The sequence below is a fragment of the Dasypus novemcinctus genome, chromosome 24 (genome assembly GCF_030445035.2).
Source record: "Dasypus novemcinctus isolate mDasNov1 chromosome 24, mDasNov1.1.hap2, whole genome shotgun sequence".
Lineage (NCBI taxonomy): Eukaryota > Metazoa > Chordata > Mammalia > Cingulata > Dasypodidae > Dasypus > Dasypus novemcinctus.
The window spans coordinates 33,928,219-33,945,092 of record NC_080696.1 but is presented as its reverse complement, the minus strand read 5'-3'; the positions used below and the strand labels follow the sequence as shown (position 1 = coordinate 33,945,092).

The window sequence follows — 16,874 nt, the reverse complement described above, 5'->3', positions numbered from 1 at the left end:
ATTCTTGGGGCCACCAGAAACCAGGGATGCTCACCGTACAGGCCTTTCCTGGCAGGGTTCACATTTGAGAGATCATTGCACGGGCTGCCACCAATCACCAAGTCAAATGGGCCCCATTCCTCAATCTGAGAGAGAAAAACAAACCCTCAGGGGGCGATGGTGGTGAAGATGGAGAGCCTGGATTCCCAGGTAACCTATAAAACACTCACCCAGAAAACCTGCTCCTAATGTTGCCTGCTCCATTTCTGACCCCAGAAAAACTAAGACCGCAGATCCCCTGAATTAGTTAAGCTGTGGACCTTACTATGGACCTTACAGTGGCAGCTCAATGTGCTCGCAGGTGCCCTTCAACTACCCTGTGCACTGGGGAGGGGAAGGCCTGCCCATGAGGAGGCAGGGGCTCGGGGTTGAGGTGAGGAAGAGGGGTGCTGAGGGCCTCACATTTCTCTTCGTGATGTTCCTGACGTCATTCACATATTTGATGTTCCCTTCATGCTTTACGGTTCCAACAGCAATGGACTCTTCACACACTTCAGAGGCGACGTATTTCTCAACTTTAATGCCCAATTCTTTCAGAACCAAGTACCCTTTTGGGGACGGGCAGGACAGAAAATGCACTGAGGACCACCCGGCTCATCCTGCCTGGGCACCCTCTCTAGCCAGTGACTAGGCCCCCTCCAGGACACAGACCAGATCTGTTAAGTGCAGCTACCTTGCAGTCCCCAAGAGAGTACCTGCGGCCAGCACAGAAACAGCCCAGGGGCACACAGCAGGCTCCTGGAACTGTGGGAGCTCATGAAAAAATTTGCCGTTGTCAACTAGTATAGCCCCCAGACAGGATTTTAAAACAAACCAATATCCCAGCAAGTGCAGCCATCCAGTGGACAGGCACACAAACTGTCAGGCATCTTCACTGCAACCATGTTTGGAATAGCAAAACAATAGAAAATAACCTCAAGGTCTGGGAGAAATCAAAGATTCACTCCTACTAGGAATGACTAATAGGAATGACTATGACTCATTGCTACTGAGTTGCATTCTTTTACAAAGAATCAAAAAATGTGCCAGGTGGGGAGCAGATGTAGCTCAGGGGATGAGCACCTGCTTCCCATGTACGAGGTCCTGGGTTCAATCTCCAGTACCTCCTAAAAACACCTATCCCAGATGGAGGAGAGGATGGAGGTTTGTGGAGACAAATAAGGAGCCAGAACAAATGAGAAACAGGGTATTGGTGCTGGCGACGAGAGCAGGCATCTGTCCCTGCCCCTCACAACCAATGAATGCACCAACCCCACCACCAGAAGGTGGGCAGCAGTGCCGCCCCAGGGGAACTCCAAACTCACCAGTTGCAATTCCATCAAACAGGGACAAGACTCGGATGGGCCGCCTTCGGGCAGCGGGAATCGCAGGGTACAACTTGGGAGCTTCCTGCCAGGAAGGAAGAGGGAATCATGGCAGTCAGGGAGAGCAAGGTCACAGTTACACCCCTGTAGGAAGGGGTTGAGGGTTGATTCTGCTCTAAGCTTCAAACCCTGCTCTGAAACTTCTCAGTTGTGACCCCACCAGGAACTCTAATGGAAATGGATCAGACCAGCCCTGCACTTGGCACAGTACAGCCATTCTAGCCTTAGAGATGGAATACAAGTGACTGACAGAGATGCACATTTTAAAAGCCATTATTACCCCTGTTCCTTCTCATGGGCTAGAGAGGAAAGGCCTCTGCCTAGGAACTGAAAATGGGAGTGCAGCAAAATTCACATTGAGAAGTACTCACTGGCTTCCCCTTCCTGCTTCAGCTCACTACAACTCAAAAGCCTTGATTCTGTAACTTTTTCATCAGGCCCTTGAAAACCCACAAGTGAGGAAGTCCCAGAGCAACAGACAAGACTGACAACCAGACACAGCCACTCAGGCTGGGGTGCGCAGTCTGTACAGTGATCTTCATTTCCTTGAATGCTCTCTAAGCCCGTCACCGAAGCCCTGAGCTTGTCTGTGGTACTGGGCCAAGGAGCCCAGGGCTTACATATTCATGCCCCATGTCGCTGGTGAAGAAGGCCTGCAGGCGCAGGTTCCAGTCCTTCCTGCGCCGCAGGATGCCGTGGCAGCGCTGTGGCACGCACATATAGCAGCTCCAGGGCTCCTGCAGCTTGGCATTGGCCGCCGTGCCTGCACCCACCAGCACCTCCAGGCACTCCACACAGAAGCACCTGCATCCAGTGACAGGGGAGATGGGACATCATCATGTCAGGAAGAAAGCAACCCACTGCTTTTACTGGGGGGACCCAGGTGCTCCTTACCATGGCCTGTGTGATCTGGGATACACTGACCGCTTCTTTCCTTGGATATCCCACATACCCTCTTGTCCACAGGCTATTGCTCTTACACAGAAATCATCTCCATCCCAATTTCCAGGGGCTCTGCAGCTCTCAGGCTGGGTGACCAATCTCCAGGGAAGCCTTCTGTGATCCTCCACCATTTCCTTCCTCATGCCACCTGGAGCCCATTCCTAGATGCCCCCCCCTTCTACTTCAAGGACACGAGAACCACAGTCACACACAATATTGACCCTAGCCCTGCCCCCAGGTCATGGGGCCTGGGATTCCATTAAACAGGGAGGCTGCATGAAAAGACCACCTGCCAGCTGTGGGAAGGGGGGTACAGCTTGAAAGGCTTGGAGCCCACACATGCTCACCGACAGCAGCTTGTGTTACTGCAGAGGAGCAGTTCACGGCCCTCACAGCATACTGTGCAGTAGGACTGGTAGCCATCGTCGTCATACATGTAGAACAGCTCAAGGAAGCGATCCTGGCAACCAGGGAATGGGAGACCAGGAACTATCAGGCCCTGCCCACTCACTGGCTGAGGCTAAGGATGCAGCCACAGAATACATCACTGGTGATGTCTGATTCAGGGACACTGGTTGTGGAGGTGACAGGAGCCCTGGGGAGGGCTGCAGAGCCTTCCCTAACACTGATAGGCAGGGGCTCGAGCTGGGAAAATAGAGGGGAGTCACGCAGAAGGGAAATGGCAGGGAGGTCTGAGGAGGGGCGCAGGACTTACCTGACACGTCTGGCAGAGCCCACCCTCAAAAAGAGGGTGGAAGGACACGGGGCTTTTCCTACCACAGGACAAGCAGCTATCTGTAAGAAAGACAGTCGTGGCAATCGAGGCCGAAGCCCAGCTGCAGAAGCCTGGGGCCTAAGGATCTTGAACATGACTCTGCACCAGCAATGTGCCAAGGATGCTTCTTGCTGGATGCTACACACTGCTCAGTGATGCTGTAGAGCAGTGACCCTTTTTCAGAGCCGGGGAAAGTCAACACCAAGTAGAAGGTGCAGACAGAGGGACTGCCCAGAAGGGAGAGGTGACAGGCCCTGAACAAGGGCTCCTCCCATAGGACAGACTTTGAGAACCTGGATCTAGAGGGCCTACTATGAAAATCTTTGAAACCCTTTAAAGACAGCTTTTGTGGTGGCTCCAATAGCTTGTTGTCTAATCATGACAGCAAGAAAGAACCCTACGAGCACAGCATGTGTCCTTTTGCAGTACAGCTGCCCAGCCCCCTTCGTATCCCAAAGCCAGAACAGACTCACAGGCCGACCAGGCAGGCAAGACTTATAAACGCCCAAGGCCAAGCTTCCCTACACATTCTGAACTCCACTGGATACAATCTGTGCAGAGGTGAAGGGCACTGTCAGAGCGAGCGGGCCGGAGCTCCCAGGAGAGGATAACAGTGAGCCTCAAGGCCGGCTCCAGCTTGTTTGGGAAAGCCACCACTGGTCTTGGTGTCCGGTTTTAGCTTGGGTCTCCTAGACAACTGCCCGGGCTGCTGCCTCTCTGCCTCTACCCTACCCTTCCCACTCATTTATCCTAGGGACAGAACAGTCTCATTGAAAAATGGACTACTTCTTCTATAAAAAGTAGCAAGTAAGACGAAGGGACAACTCCACGCACCGGATCCCCTGGAGGCTGCTCCTCAGCCTGAGGTCAAGGCCCAGAGCTCCCGCCCCAGAGTTCCAGGCAGGCGAGCGAGCCAGGAGAGGGCAGGCCTCGAGCGCCCCAGGACAAGAAGGGGAGGTCAAGAGGGAGAGAACATTACCTTCTAGGCTACTTTTGCTGTTGGTAACATCCAAAGCCATTTGCTCTGTTTAGAGAAGAGGGAGAAGGTGTGAGACGGCCCCCGATGCCCTGAGCTGAGTGGCCACCCATCCTGCCTGCCCCATCCTGATAACATGAGGTCCCGGGTCCACCTGCCTCGACTCTGATCCTCCTCCCCGCGGTCCTTGCCGTTGTTGGAGCAATTTGTCTTGAGCCGCTTAGGTGGGGGGCAGTAGTCTGAGGTGACAGAGTCGTCAGCTGTGCGTCTTCGAGTCTTGTTCTCTGTGAAAAGTGAAGGGGGTGGCAACCGTGGCTTGGTAGGAGGTGGCTCCAGGGAGACCCAGGGTGCCAGATAAGACCCTGCCATGCCTGGGTGCCAGGTACATCTGGGGTCAGATGTCTCCAGTGTGGGGACAGGTAACTCAAACCCCTCAATCCAGGGTCTACCACGTACTTATCTGGTTTGAGACAGGGATGTGTAAAGGGATACCCTTATCCCCCATGAGAGCCAGCTCAAAGACGTTAGACCAAGCCAAAACCAGGAAACGTCTATACCCGACCTGTCCACCCTGCTGGCCAAGAGCCACGTGTAGCTACTCCAACATTTAAGCCAATACATGACTAAGGAAATCACTTTTCATTTTTAATTTAAACACTGACAATTGGTTCAATTATTGCAGAAGTTTAGTATATTTGGAACAACTCGGACATGTGAATTTACTTCAACTATAAACTTTATAAAAATCAAATGCAAATCATTTAATTTTTATTATCGTTTATTATTTCCAATAATAATTTAGCATCTGAATTGAGATGTGCTATAGGGTAGGAACTAAAAAGGAAATGTGAACTACCTCATTATACTGACTAAAATTTCTAATTATTCTGGGTATATTGGGTGGTTAAATAAAATTATTAACATTAATTTTACTCATTCTTTAAAAATTTTTTCAATGTGGCTTCTAGAAAAATTTTAAATTAAATATGTGGCTTCCCCCCTCTAGATTTCTATCTATACATCATGACATCGTTATATAAATTCCTCTGCCAAGAAAAATAAATTATGCAGCCATTAACCATTGGGCCTTTAGTGAACAAATGACATTTGAAAGTGCTTTTACTATTAATATTGAGAGCAAGGGGAAAGCAGGAATCCAAGTAGTGTTCAGAAAAAGCAGGAAGGATGGTGCACCCAAGAGTGTTAACCTGGGGAGCAGGTGTGAGGGAGGGGGGTGAGGTGGGTGGAGGTCAAGTGTTCAGGTTTCCTTTCAGAGATTTGATTCTTTCCTAGTGATCACTGTATATGCAAATTTGAAGAGAAAGTGCATCAGAGACAACAGTGCAGAGACAAAAGCGGGGAAATACCGTATTTCTTTGACTCTAAGTTTCCACTGCCTGCACGACGCACCTTCGACTTATTAACCACTTTTTTTGGGAGGCGGGGGCAGGGAACAAAACAAAACAGAAACACTACATTAAATGTACAGATTGTAAGACAGCCTGAATTTCAGGAGGGTGACAACGTGGAACCACTCGGCTTACACGGGAGAACATAGGGTGTTAACAATGGGTGATGCCTCTTTCTAGGTGAAGGAGGCTTGAGGTTCTTTCCAAGTTTTCTCTAGTAAACAGGGTTTAATTTCTTATTCCTTAAAAAAAAAAGGTATTAGTGAAGATTCCATCTTAACCTCCTACTCAAGTTTTCAGGACAGAGAACTGCAAATTATATTCTTTAGCAGGAAAGTGACCAGGGAAGCCAGCTAAGGCTGACCCAGCCCTTCTTATGCCCTGGGGACTGCTTATTTTTCCATAGCCCTAGGGCTCACCAGGTCAAAGAGGGGTGGCCTGGGTGTACTCTGGTAAGCTGGGCTGGGGTGGCTGCATGCCCCAGGGACTCCTCCCGCCAGCAGGGGCAGTGCGCGCTGCCATGGGGACTCACTCCCACCTGGTCGCTTGCTGTTGTTGGGTTTAAGGCCCTCGATCCCAGTGGGCTTGAAGCCCCCGTGGGCCCACTCCAGCATGGGCTTCAGTTGGTCCTCCAACGAGTCTCCGGGGCTACTGGGGAAGGTCTTGCCAGCTCGCACCCTGGCTTTCTGCCGAGATAAAGGCAAGTCTGTGGTGAACAGGAGGGTTGGTGCTCGCCAGGCCGCACCCAGGGACCCTAAGCCTGCATTCCCCTTCACACTGGGCCCTTTCAGAAGAGAACAGCTGCCCAGGGCTGTGATATGCACAGAGAGGAGGGGCCTGGGCAGGGCCCTGAGAGCTGCTGAATAAAGCCTTTCCCTGCAGGATCCAAATAAGGTCTATCCCTGGAAGGAATCTGAAAGGGTCAGCTCCCTCTCAGCGGGCAGGACTCAGAATTGGCTCTGGCACTTTTAGATAGAGAAGCCTGGACCAGCCCTGTCCTATCAATTCTGCACTTTCAATCAATCTCTTCAATGAAGTTAGTGAGGTAGCAACTGTAAAGTCCTATGTTAGAGGCACAATGAGGATTTACAGGTCTAATTCAGCATGGTTGGCACCTAAATGCTGGACAAAGGCATGGAGCTTTCCAGCTCCAAGTCAAGGTGAAGGGAAGGACAAAAGCCTGATGGCTTACATCAGGGATAACAGGGCCCAGAGATAAAGGAGGAGGCAGCAGGCCTCACAAAGCAGAACCACACAAAGGAAAGCTGTTCATAGATATGAGTATCGTTACCCAGTTCAGCTGGCAGTGCCATCAGCCACCCAGGGAGAAGCTGGGGTCGTGCTGGAAAGTCATGGGAGAGCCTTAAATCCTTTCATTCCCAGTCAGACCTACAAGAGGCCACCATGTTTGCATTCACCTCCTCCCTGTTCGCCAAGACATCTCTGGCAACACTGCAGCCTGAGCAATCTTTCTGTGGCACTCTTGCTTTAACCTTGGAGTGGCTGCACCTGCTCTCAGGGCCAAGCCCTCACCCGACTCCCATGTTACCTCCAGGGCGTGGTACATGGCCTTCCTGTAGGAGACCAGCTTATTGAAGGTGGCCAGGTTAAAGTGCTGGCTGAACAGCCCCAGAGCCACCAGCTTGTCCGCAGAGACCTACGAGAGAAATACATCGTCACCATCCACCGACAGCAGGTGAGTACAGTGCCACACAGCTCTCAGTCCATCTAAAGGGCTAAGGGGGAGATTTTAGCACCCTTTAATGGAGATTCCACTCCTGAGGATATAGTTCACAGTAGCAATTCAAAGAAAAAAATGAGTAGAATAGAAAGAGCATCCTATAGCCAGAAAAATGGTAGCTAGACACTCAAGAAATATGGGAGGTATGATATTCTGAATAAAAGAGAATTAAATACATCCTGTATTTGTATAGCTTTTTCAAATTTATTTATTTATTTCTCCCTACTCCCTCCATTGTCTGCTCTCTGTGTCTGCTTGTATTCTCATTAGACGGCTCCAGGAACCGCCACCTCAGCAACCTGGTCTGCTGCGTCTCTTATTCTCTCCTGTGTCTCTTTCAGTTGCGTCATCTTGTTGCTCCAGCTCTCCCACTTGGGCCAGCACTCCTGCACAGGGCAGTACTCTGCACAGGTCAGCACTCCGCATGGGTCAGCTCGCCACACAGGTCAGCTTGCAAAGGAGGCCCTGGATATTGAACCCTGGACCTCCTATATGGTAGACAGGAGCCCACCTGCTTGCACCACATCCATTTCCCCTGTATTTGTGTATTTTAAGAGCAAATGATCCTCACAGCCCAATGGTGGATGTTCTCTCTGCTGGCCCTCCTTGGGCATGACAAATAGCAGCTGGGATTAGTCTACCAAGCCTTATATTAAGGGACTTAATTGTAATGTGTGTAGAGAACAGTGCTTGGCACAGAGTAAGCTCTTTTTTGTTTGTTTGTTTCTGTGCTTTGTTGATGCCAGCTTTGCATTAGGAATTAAAGATCTAAATACTCCACCATGGACTCCCTTCCCACATCCCCCAGCCACCCACAGGGCTGCCACTGAGGAGTGACGGGATTGGCTGTCTACGGAAGCTTGTCAGAACTCAGAGATGTGCCAGGGTCCATCCTCCAGCCAATACTCACTCTCCTGCTACCTACTTCAAAGGCTGGCCTCCTGCAAGTGCTACTGCACCCATTTGGCCTGTGAAGAAACTGGGACTCCAACATAGGTGTTCTTAGAACCACAGAAGAAGCTAACTAAAAACGCAGCTTCCTGAGTTCTAAAAGGTGGGGGGCCATCACCACCACCAAACTGCTCCAACATACCAGATGTGTGCTGAGCAGGGTCCAGTCCAGGTTAGGGTCTGAGAGCCAATCCCATCCCACAAAGCCAACAGCCCCATACTGCCTCCTACTGGCAAAGCTCATTGGGCCAAAGCACTCATAACCATTAGGTTGCAATTCAACCTTCTTCAAGTCACAGAAGTCATTGCCCACTACCTTAAAATTAAAATGCTTCAGGGACTGCCCAGGCTGAGGACTCTTGTCCCTCTGCTCCCTCTGCTGGTCAAGGAGGGCAACTACAGACCCCCAGGTTGTATTATTCTCACCCTCGGGAAATAAATGTGTTGATGGCAAAGGGCCCAACTCACAAGAAAACCAGAACTTGGGGCTAAATCCCAGGAATGTATTAGGATGGTCCTTCATTCTCTCTCACACCTGCCTCTATCCCAGCCCAGCTCACCTAACCTCTCTGGTCCTCATTAGAGGGTTAGAATACATTTTTAAAGGAGACCATCACAAGAAAAGTATCAGTATACTATTCCAGTTTAAATTTTGGGACACCGCAAAATGTGCCTTATACAGAGATGAAGAGCTGAAACAGCCTCATTTGTGCCCAGAGTTCTTCCCCAGTAGCCCCTCATCAATAATATGAACTTAAAATGTCTAATTATTAAGAACCCAGTCCTGGGAACAAAATGATGGAGTGAGATGCTCTAGGGCTCTTTCCCCCCTCTGAAGCTATGAGCACCAGCAAGAACTGGCAGAAACATCTTTTTCAAAGCTCCAGAAAACAAAAGCATGGACTACAGTAACATGGCAAGTGTCTACTCAAAAATAAGGTTGTTTAAAAGTGAAATGATCCCATGGCACCCTGGCTGGCCCCTTCCCCACCCTCACCAGTTTGGAGTGTAGCCAACCCACACTCTCACCATAGATCTCTGGTCTGAATTGTGGAGGGAGCAAAGTAACTTTTCATGCACACTGGTACTAGTGTGTACTTGTATGTCTGCCCCAATTTGTCTGGAGGTAGCTAAAGAACCCCATCCCAGAACCTGCCCTGATTGTAGATGGCGGCTTACCAAGCTCTCCTTCAGAACACGGCAGTAGAGCAGTCAAGTTGTGCTACCCAGGGCAAGGACTGCTAGCTGTAGGACATCCAGGGCAGTGCCCAGGACAGTGAGAAAACTGTTTCCTAGGGAAGAGGAAACACCTGAACCTTGTAAGGGTCCATACCATAAGGATCTGGAGGCCCCTATGCTTTGTCCTGGAGTTATTCTCCAAACTCCTTTTATGGATAAACTCTGAAGGAAAGCAATCTGCAAGGACTAGGAAAGGTGTTTTCTTTTTTTCCCTCTTTGTTTTTTTTGCTGTTGCTAGCTCTGAGCATTTAAGGAAAGCTCTGTAATAACACTGGCTGGATACAAGCTTAAGGAACAGAAGCCACAGAGACCAAATTCCAGTAATAACACATTATCGAATTATCCAGGTTTCAAAACATACAATGAAACAGGAAATGATGGCCCAGGAGAAGAAGATTCAAGCATTAGAAACCAATGAGGAGAACCAGACTTGGGGCATACCAAACATTTTGGGAAAATGGTACAAAACATGCTCAGAGTGCTAAAGGAAAACATGGATAAATAACTAAAGGAAATAGATGAACACCAAGAGATTATCAATAGAGAGAGGGAAATTATGAAAAGGAACCACAAAAAAGCAGAAGACCATTATAGCAGAAATTAAAAATTCCTTAAAGGTGTTCAATAGCAGATTGGAGCTGGTGTGAGGAAGAAACAATGAGCTTGAAGATAGGATAATTGAAATCATTCATTCTGAGCAGCAGAATGAAAAGTGTGGGACACCTTTGGGACACCATCAAGTGTACCAATAAGCACTGTGGGAGTCTCAAAAGACAGAAAGGGGCAGAGAGAATATTCAGAGGAATAATACCTGAAAATGTCCCCAAAATTAATGAGACATGACTATACACATCCAAGATACTCAACAAACTCCCACAGGATAAACCCAAATAGATCAGCTCAAACTGTTGAATTCAAAGATAAAAAGAGAATTCTGAAAACCACAAGAGAAGCCTAACATGTCACATACAAGCAAGGCTCAATAAGACTTCTCATCAGAAACTATGGAGGCAAGAAGGCAGTGGGATGACTTATCAAGTGTTGAAAGTGAAAACTACAACCATAGAAAGGCAACCAATCAGGGCAGCAAATAACTGAGAACCCTCCTTAATACGGGGAAGGGGAAGGAGAAAAGGCCCTAAAAAGACCTATGCCAGGGCCCCGTGTTGCTTCTCTCTCTGCCTGGAGGATGCCCACACTCACACCTTAGATATATACATACTGTCTCTCTTCTCGTTTCTCAATAAACTCTTTTTTACTGGCCTCATTTGAAAAAACAAAAACAAAAAAACTACCAACCTAGAATTCTATACCCAGCAAAACTGTCTCTCAATGAAGGATATATAACAGCAATCAAGGTGTTAATAGGCTGGTATATGGGGATCCCATATTTTATGCATGATTATTCTATAAATCCACAACTTCTCTGATGAAAAAGGGGGGGGGTTTAGACATTGCCAGTTAAACAAAAGCTGAGGGAGTATGTCTCCACTAAGCCAGCCCTACAAGGCATACTAATGAGTTCTACAGGTTGAAAGGGAAGGACAATAGACAACATGGATGAAGCCTCATGAAGAACTAATCTCCAGTAATGACATGATTAAATACCAATGCCAATACTACTGTACTTCTGGCTTTGTTACTCCACATTTTACTCCCTAAAGGTTCTAACAGCTAAGTGTATAAAATATAATGATGAGGGAAGCGGATGTGGCTCAAGCGAGTAGGCTCTACCATATGGGAGGTCCAGGATATGATTCCTGAGGCTTCCTGGTAAAGGTAAATTGGCCCACGGAGAGCTGGCCCAGACAGAGGGCTGGCCTGAGTGGAGAGCTGGCCCAGCAAAATGATGTAACAACAAAAGACACACAGAGGAGCAACAAGAGACACAGCAGACCAGGAAGCTGAGGTGGCACAAGAGATTAAGCACCCCTCTCCCACTCCAGAAGGTCCCAGGATCAGTTCCTGATGCCACCTAAAGAGAAGACAAGCAGACACAGAACGCACAGCAAATGGACACAGAGCAGATGGGGCAGGGGGGAGGGGGGGAGAAGGCGGTGTAAATAAAGAAATTTTTTTTTTTAAGTGATGATCAGTAATTTGGGGCATACATGACCCTTAGTATCTGTTTAATCTGACAAGGGATGTTCTTTCCATTTCAACAAAAAAAATTCTTCCTAGACACCAAGCATGACCTCATCCATGTGTAGCAAGCAGCGACATGCTATCATCTTGAAAGGTCACACACCAAGCTCAAGAGAGAGGGGGATAAAAAAAAGAGAAGCAAAGGACTTCAGGCCTGCAGGCCCACTCGAGAGCCTTCCTGCCCTGTCCTCACCTCTGAGAACTTGCCATCGCCAAACCACTGCACCCATCGCATGCCAGTCATGGCCTGGCGCTTGGAGGTGACCTTCCAGGAGACCACCATGGCAGGCCACCAAGAGAAGCCCTTGATCTTTCCCCACACAAGGTCTCCAATTCCAAACTCCTTCCCATCCTAGAGAAAGAAAAACCAGGTGAAAGAATTCCAATTAGATAGACCACCCAGGGTCATGGAACAATCCTGCCCACCCCAGTGATGGCTAACTGCCTCAAAATCCAACCCAGGGCTTCTTGCAAGTGAACAACTGGGACAGAAAGTCACTCTCAAAATACCTACCCACTTCTCAAAGTTCTGTGGATGAACAATTAGGATTGAGAATTGCTTCAAACTATGAGGAACAACGGCTGGGACAGGATTTGTCGAGTCTGGATTTTTATATTATTTTACCCATAACATTTAGCCTAGCATCTGATCACAATGGATGAGATCAGAGTAAAAGATGGACCTGGAAATCCAAGGCATAGGGCACTGGGAAGGGCTATAGGGAAGCCATCAAAATGCAACAAAACCTCTGGCCAAATGCACATAGCGCTATGATAAAAAGTTTTCTGTGAACTATGGAGATGTCTGTGAAAACAAGCAAATTATAAAATGTACTTAGAATATGAAAAAGAAATAAGGACTCCTATACCACCTACCTATACACAAGTCGTATGTCTAAGGATGTAGCATTTCCTTGAGTAGAAAATAAACAGGCTCCATTGGTTCATTAAATTATGGTACAAAAATACAATCTTGGGCATGAAAGTGAAGAGCTCTAGTGTCCTATTAAGTGGAGAGAGGCAGGCTGTAAAATTGTATGCATGTAATTTTGCTCGTGTGTACAAACATGATACACACATCTCCATGTATAAATCTGCAGAAAATCAAGAATATGGCAGCAAACTGGTGAGTTATGTACATCAGGGGAGAGTGGTATGTTGTATATGGAAAAGGTATATGGAGAGTAAATTTAAAATATTGGGATAGAAAGTGGCAAAAATCATAGTAGCAAGTAGTTGCCTCTGAACAACTGTTTCCTTTGGTCTATATCCAACATCTGTGGCTGCCCTTGGCAGGAAGCTGCATACCTGATATTCGGTGCCATCAGACTCTCTCCCCTCTGCATCCACTTGGGGGGACTCCAAGCTCTCTTGCTGACTGTCCTGGGCCAGGCGGGAGTATGGGGTACTGCTGCTCTGGGGAGCCACATCATCATCCGTGAGGTCGATGGTGAGGTAGGGGCTGGCAGGGGATGGCCACGGTGAGCCTGCAGATGCTACTGCCCGCCGCCGCAGGGACTGTGGACAGAAGGACAGTTCGGGCCACTGCCAAGCAGGTAGGTGACCTCAGACCAATGCTTCCCAGGTAAACAGAAAGTGAAGACAAAGTTAAGGTGAAGAGACCACTGAGACAAGTTTTCCAGGAACAACTATGCCTTAAGTGGTAGAAGAAAGTCACAGTAAAAACTTCAGAGCCAGAAGACGAAATTGTAACAATAGGTAATGCTCCAAAAGCAAGCTCAGAGAGGGTCACTAGTGTTTTTAAGCACCTACTCTGCACCCAACATTGCAAGAGGGGTGATGTGTTGCTGAAACTGCTGGGGTATCCTAAGACAAAAAAGAAGATACTAGGGAGGCAAAAGACTTGTTCTTAAAGCCAGTGGCTGCAAGCTTGTTTCTATGGAGGGGGGCAGGTACTTGGTCAGCAGGGAGTTCTGCAAGTGTTTCCCACAACAGTTCCATCCAGGATCAGGCCAGGAAAGAAATCATCAGGCTTAGGGAAGCTTATCTAGCATCCAACACCCAGGAGAGAAAGGAAAAGCAAGATCCTGAAAACAAGATGAGCGTGAAAAAAGGACACAGGTTGTGCACTGGCCACAGAGAACGGTGCTCCGTGAGGGAGGTTGATCTTGCCAACACCAAGTAGAGACTGGGGGCAGGGGTCCGGGGAGTGGGACGTCTGGGGAACCAACCCTGGTAGCCGGAAACTCCACGGGGGACTCATCCACGGGATTGCGGCCCTGCCGGCCTCGAGTGGAGCGTGGGAAGGGCCTGTGCCTCTCCCGGCTGAAGGCACTGTTGCTATTTCGGGTTCGGACCTGGAAGCAAGAGAGGGTAAGCACGAGGCCTGAGGTGACTGGAGGTAAGGGGTTTGAGGCAGGGGAACAGGAGGATTGGCCCTGAGAGGCAGCCAAGGAGACCAGGAGGCCTCAGGTCAACAGGAAATGAGTGAGGTCACTAAGTCAGTTGGGAATCTGGCCTGGAAACACCCCACCCACCCAGAAATTTCTGGGTGTTGGTGGGCAGCAGGGCTGCCTGACAATGTACAGTGGGTCCCACCCTCCCTGTCACAGGAATTGGCATGGAGTCTGAGGTCTGGCCAGCAAAATGGACACCTGAAAATTGGACTGAATAAAATCCATGTTTACTATAAACCATTTTTTCCAAAAAGAAGCATTAAGACCCATTATTAGAATCTTCAGGAAAGCACTGGATCAAGTGGGATGAGAAGCCCTCAGGCTTTATGATCTTTCTCCAAAAGTTGTCAACTTGGGAAGCCACAGAACTGGAACCAAACGCTGTGTCCAACAGGAGTTTAACCTTGGGTAAGTTACTGGAATCTTCTCTCAACTGTAACAAGGGGATAATATATATCCCACAGGATTGCTGAGGTGAGATCATAAGCCATGCCTGGTGTCTAATGGCCTGGGTGACCAAGAACAATCATTGCCTTCCCAAATCCAGCCCACAAACTTTCCAATGCCACAGCATCTACCCAGAGGTAAGTCCATGGTTTACCGGTGGCTGAGCCATCCATCTTGCAAACTCTACTCTGACACTTCCAAAATGGTCCTAAGAAAGAGTAAAAACTGCTACATGAAAGAAACCCTTCCAGCAATAACAATCCATGAGACTTGCTGTCATTTTCCAATTTTAGAATATTTGTTCCTTTACCACCCCGAGGTAGATGCAAAACATGATACATGTTTTCACAGACCCATGCATGGTTCAAATGCCTTGACTCAAGCAGGGGGGACTTACAGCTGGGCTTTCAGAGCGAGTCCTGGTTTCACGGAAGAGTTTTGGCATCACTGGGGTGTCAGAGCCATCTCCGTCTTCCCCTTCATCTCCCTCGCCTGTCAGATCCTTATAAATGAAACATTAGGAACTTTGAAATGCAATTAAGAAACCACATAACCAAAAGTTTAAAATGAAGGGTTAATCATGTTGAAACCAATCATAATAAGGATCTAAGTGACCTGAAAATATTTTCAACTAGCTTACTTTGTTTCAAAAAGATTTTATGCCAACTCCCTATGGGATCATGAATTCAAGATGGGACTGAAAGATAAAACTCCAGTGGAATCAGAAAACCAAAGAAATACAGCAAGGGCAAAAAATACATCATGAAGGGCTATGGCTTGACGTCTCTTAGACCAGCTTGGTTATGTTTGGTGGGGAGACCTGGACGATTCTCAGAGTTGCTACGGGAGGAAATGGAGACCAACAGCGCAAGACAACACTGACCAGGAAGCAATGCCATGAGCCCACTGTCATACAGTCCACAGGCCTCAACTGAAACCCAAGCGTAAACTGGCCATAAAAACCAGAGTGCTGAATGGCCCAGGTCTGGTCGATCCTCCCCTTGCCAACTGTGAGGCCCTAAATAACACATTCCCTTTCTTGGGTTAACAGCAGCTCTCTTTACAGGGCAATGGGGTGGTGGTGAGACTGAATGCCTGTTTAGCCCAGTGCCTCCCAGCCCCAGGGGAAATGCTCAGATCTGAGATGGCAGTAGTGTTCCTGGTAACTGTCAACAGAGCAGCCGTCCTGAGCCTCTGCCCGGCATCCTGCCTTCACTCCCGCAGCTCTGCATCCCCAGCCCTCGCCCATCCCCAGGAGCATGGAAGCTTATTAGGACAGAGTTTTCGTTGCTTTTGGTCATGACTCTGTCCAATGCCTAACACTGGCTCTTTGGAAAAAAGTCAAATTGACAAACATTTACAAGATTAATTTGAAAATAGAAGGCATAAAAAACATAAGGAATGTTGAAAAATGTAACTTGGGGAAAAAACTGCAAGAAATAGAAGCCTTAACAGTCCTTTATTAAAGAAATTGGAACTTTTGTTTTTTTAAAATGCCCTAAAAGACAAATTCTTTCCAACTTGCAAAGCAAATACATGTCCAAAAATATATATAACCCTGATCTCAAAACCAGACACATAATATATCACACATCCATTTCATTTACAAATAGTCACTTAAGTAAATCAAATTCAAAACATACCATGACCAAGTTGGGTGTATTTCAGGAAGATAGTTTGTTATATTAGAAATTTATCAATGTAACTGATCATCCACCGATTCTGAATCATTTCAAAAATATGCAGGGAAAAAAAACACTTCATAGTTTAGTAAAGCAAATTTTCACACACACGACAAGACTTTGTATATTTCAAATAAAAGACAGCAAATACCATCATGAGAGGTTGTCAGAAGCCCTCCATGTGCCCAGCAGTGTTCAAAAGGGTCATTCAATGAACACTGGGAACCAACAGATGTACAGGTCTCAATTTCTAAAGGAAATCGCCCTAGCTCTGAAAAGGAGGAGAGACCATACCTGAGTGTAACTCAGCAGACTGGAGACCTCCCTCTTGGACAATCGAGAGCTTGATCTGCGTCCTGGGGAGGTAACGGAGCCTGTGTTGATGCACCAGCCTGGGCTACAGCCATGTTTTCCCTCCTCGAGCCTGTGGCCGGGGATCTACCGAACCACGGGCATCTGGCAGGGTCATTTCTTCAGCTCCCCTGAGCCCTCAGCATCCTCTACTGATTTATAAGTCAGCAGGGCACAGGGCCAGGACTTAATAGGACCCAAAGTAATACTGAAGGCACAAAGGGAAGGCATCAAACTCATTCCAGACCAGTGCTGTCCAGCACAGCGACCCCTGATCACAACTGAGTTAATGATTCGGTGCCTGCCGTAGTAGGCACATTTCAAGGGCTCATAGCCACGTGTGGCCAGTGACTACTGGAATGAACAGTGCACAGATAGACCACTTTCATCCTCACA

At 48.0% G+C, this 16,874-nt stretch overlaps 1 protein-coding gene across 6 annotated transcripts in view; it reads right to left on the bottom strand.

The window, feature by feature from the left end:
- The window catches only part of DNMT3B (DNA methyltransferase 3 beta), a 39,103-nt gene that overhangs the window by 7,849 nt on the left and 14,380 nt on the right, over positions 1-16,874 (bottom strand). For 3 of the 6 annotated variants that reach the window (XM_004464066.4, XM_058286896.1, XM_071211634.1), the window contains exons 3-17: positions 16,422-16,483; positions 14,843-14,947; positions 13,774-13,899; positions 12,890-13,099; positions 11,775-11,933; positions 7,055-7,162; positions 6,044-6,191; positions 4,255-4,380; positions 4,100-4,144; positions 3,061-3,140; positions 2,693-2,805; positions 2,024-2,207; positions 1,344-1,428; positions 442-587; positions 35-125 (exon numbers count right to left, since the gene is read on the bottom strand). In XM_004464066.4, coding sequence (XP_004464123.2) covers positions 35-125; positions 442-587; positions 1,344-1,428; positions 2,024-2,207; positions 2,693-2,805; positions 3,061-3,140; positions 4,100-4,144; positions 4,255-4,380; positions 6,044-6,191; positions 7,055-7,162; positions 11,775-11,933; positions 12,890-13,099; positions 13,774-13,899; positions 14,843-14,947; positions 16,422-16,483 — 1,788 coding nt within the window. The remainder of the gene's footprint in view (positions 1-34; positions 126-441; positions 588-1,343; positions 1,429-2,023; positions 2,208-2,692; positions 2,806-3,060; positions 3,141-4,099; positions 4,145-4,254; positions 4,381-6,043; positions 6,192-7,054; positions 7,163-11,774; positions 11,934-12,889; positions 13,100-13,773; positions 13,900-14,842; positions 14,948-16,421; positions 16,484-16,874) is intronic. The other 3 variants (XM_071211633.1, XM_071211636.1, XM_071211635.1) reach the window with 1 other exon arrangement.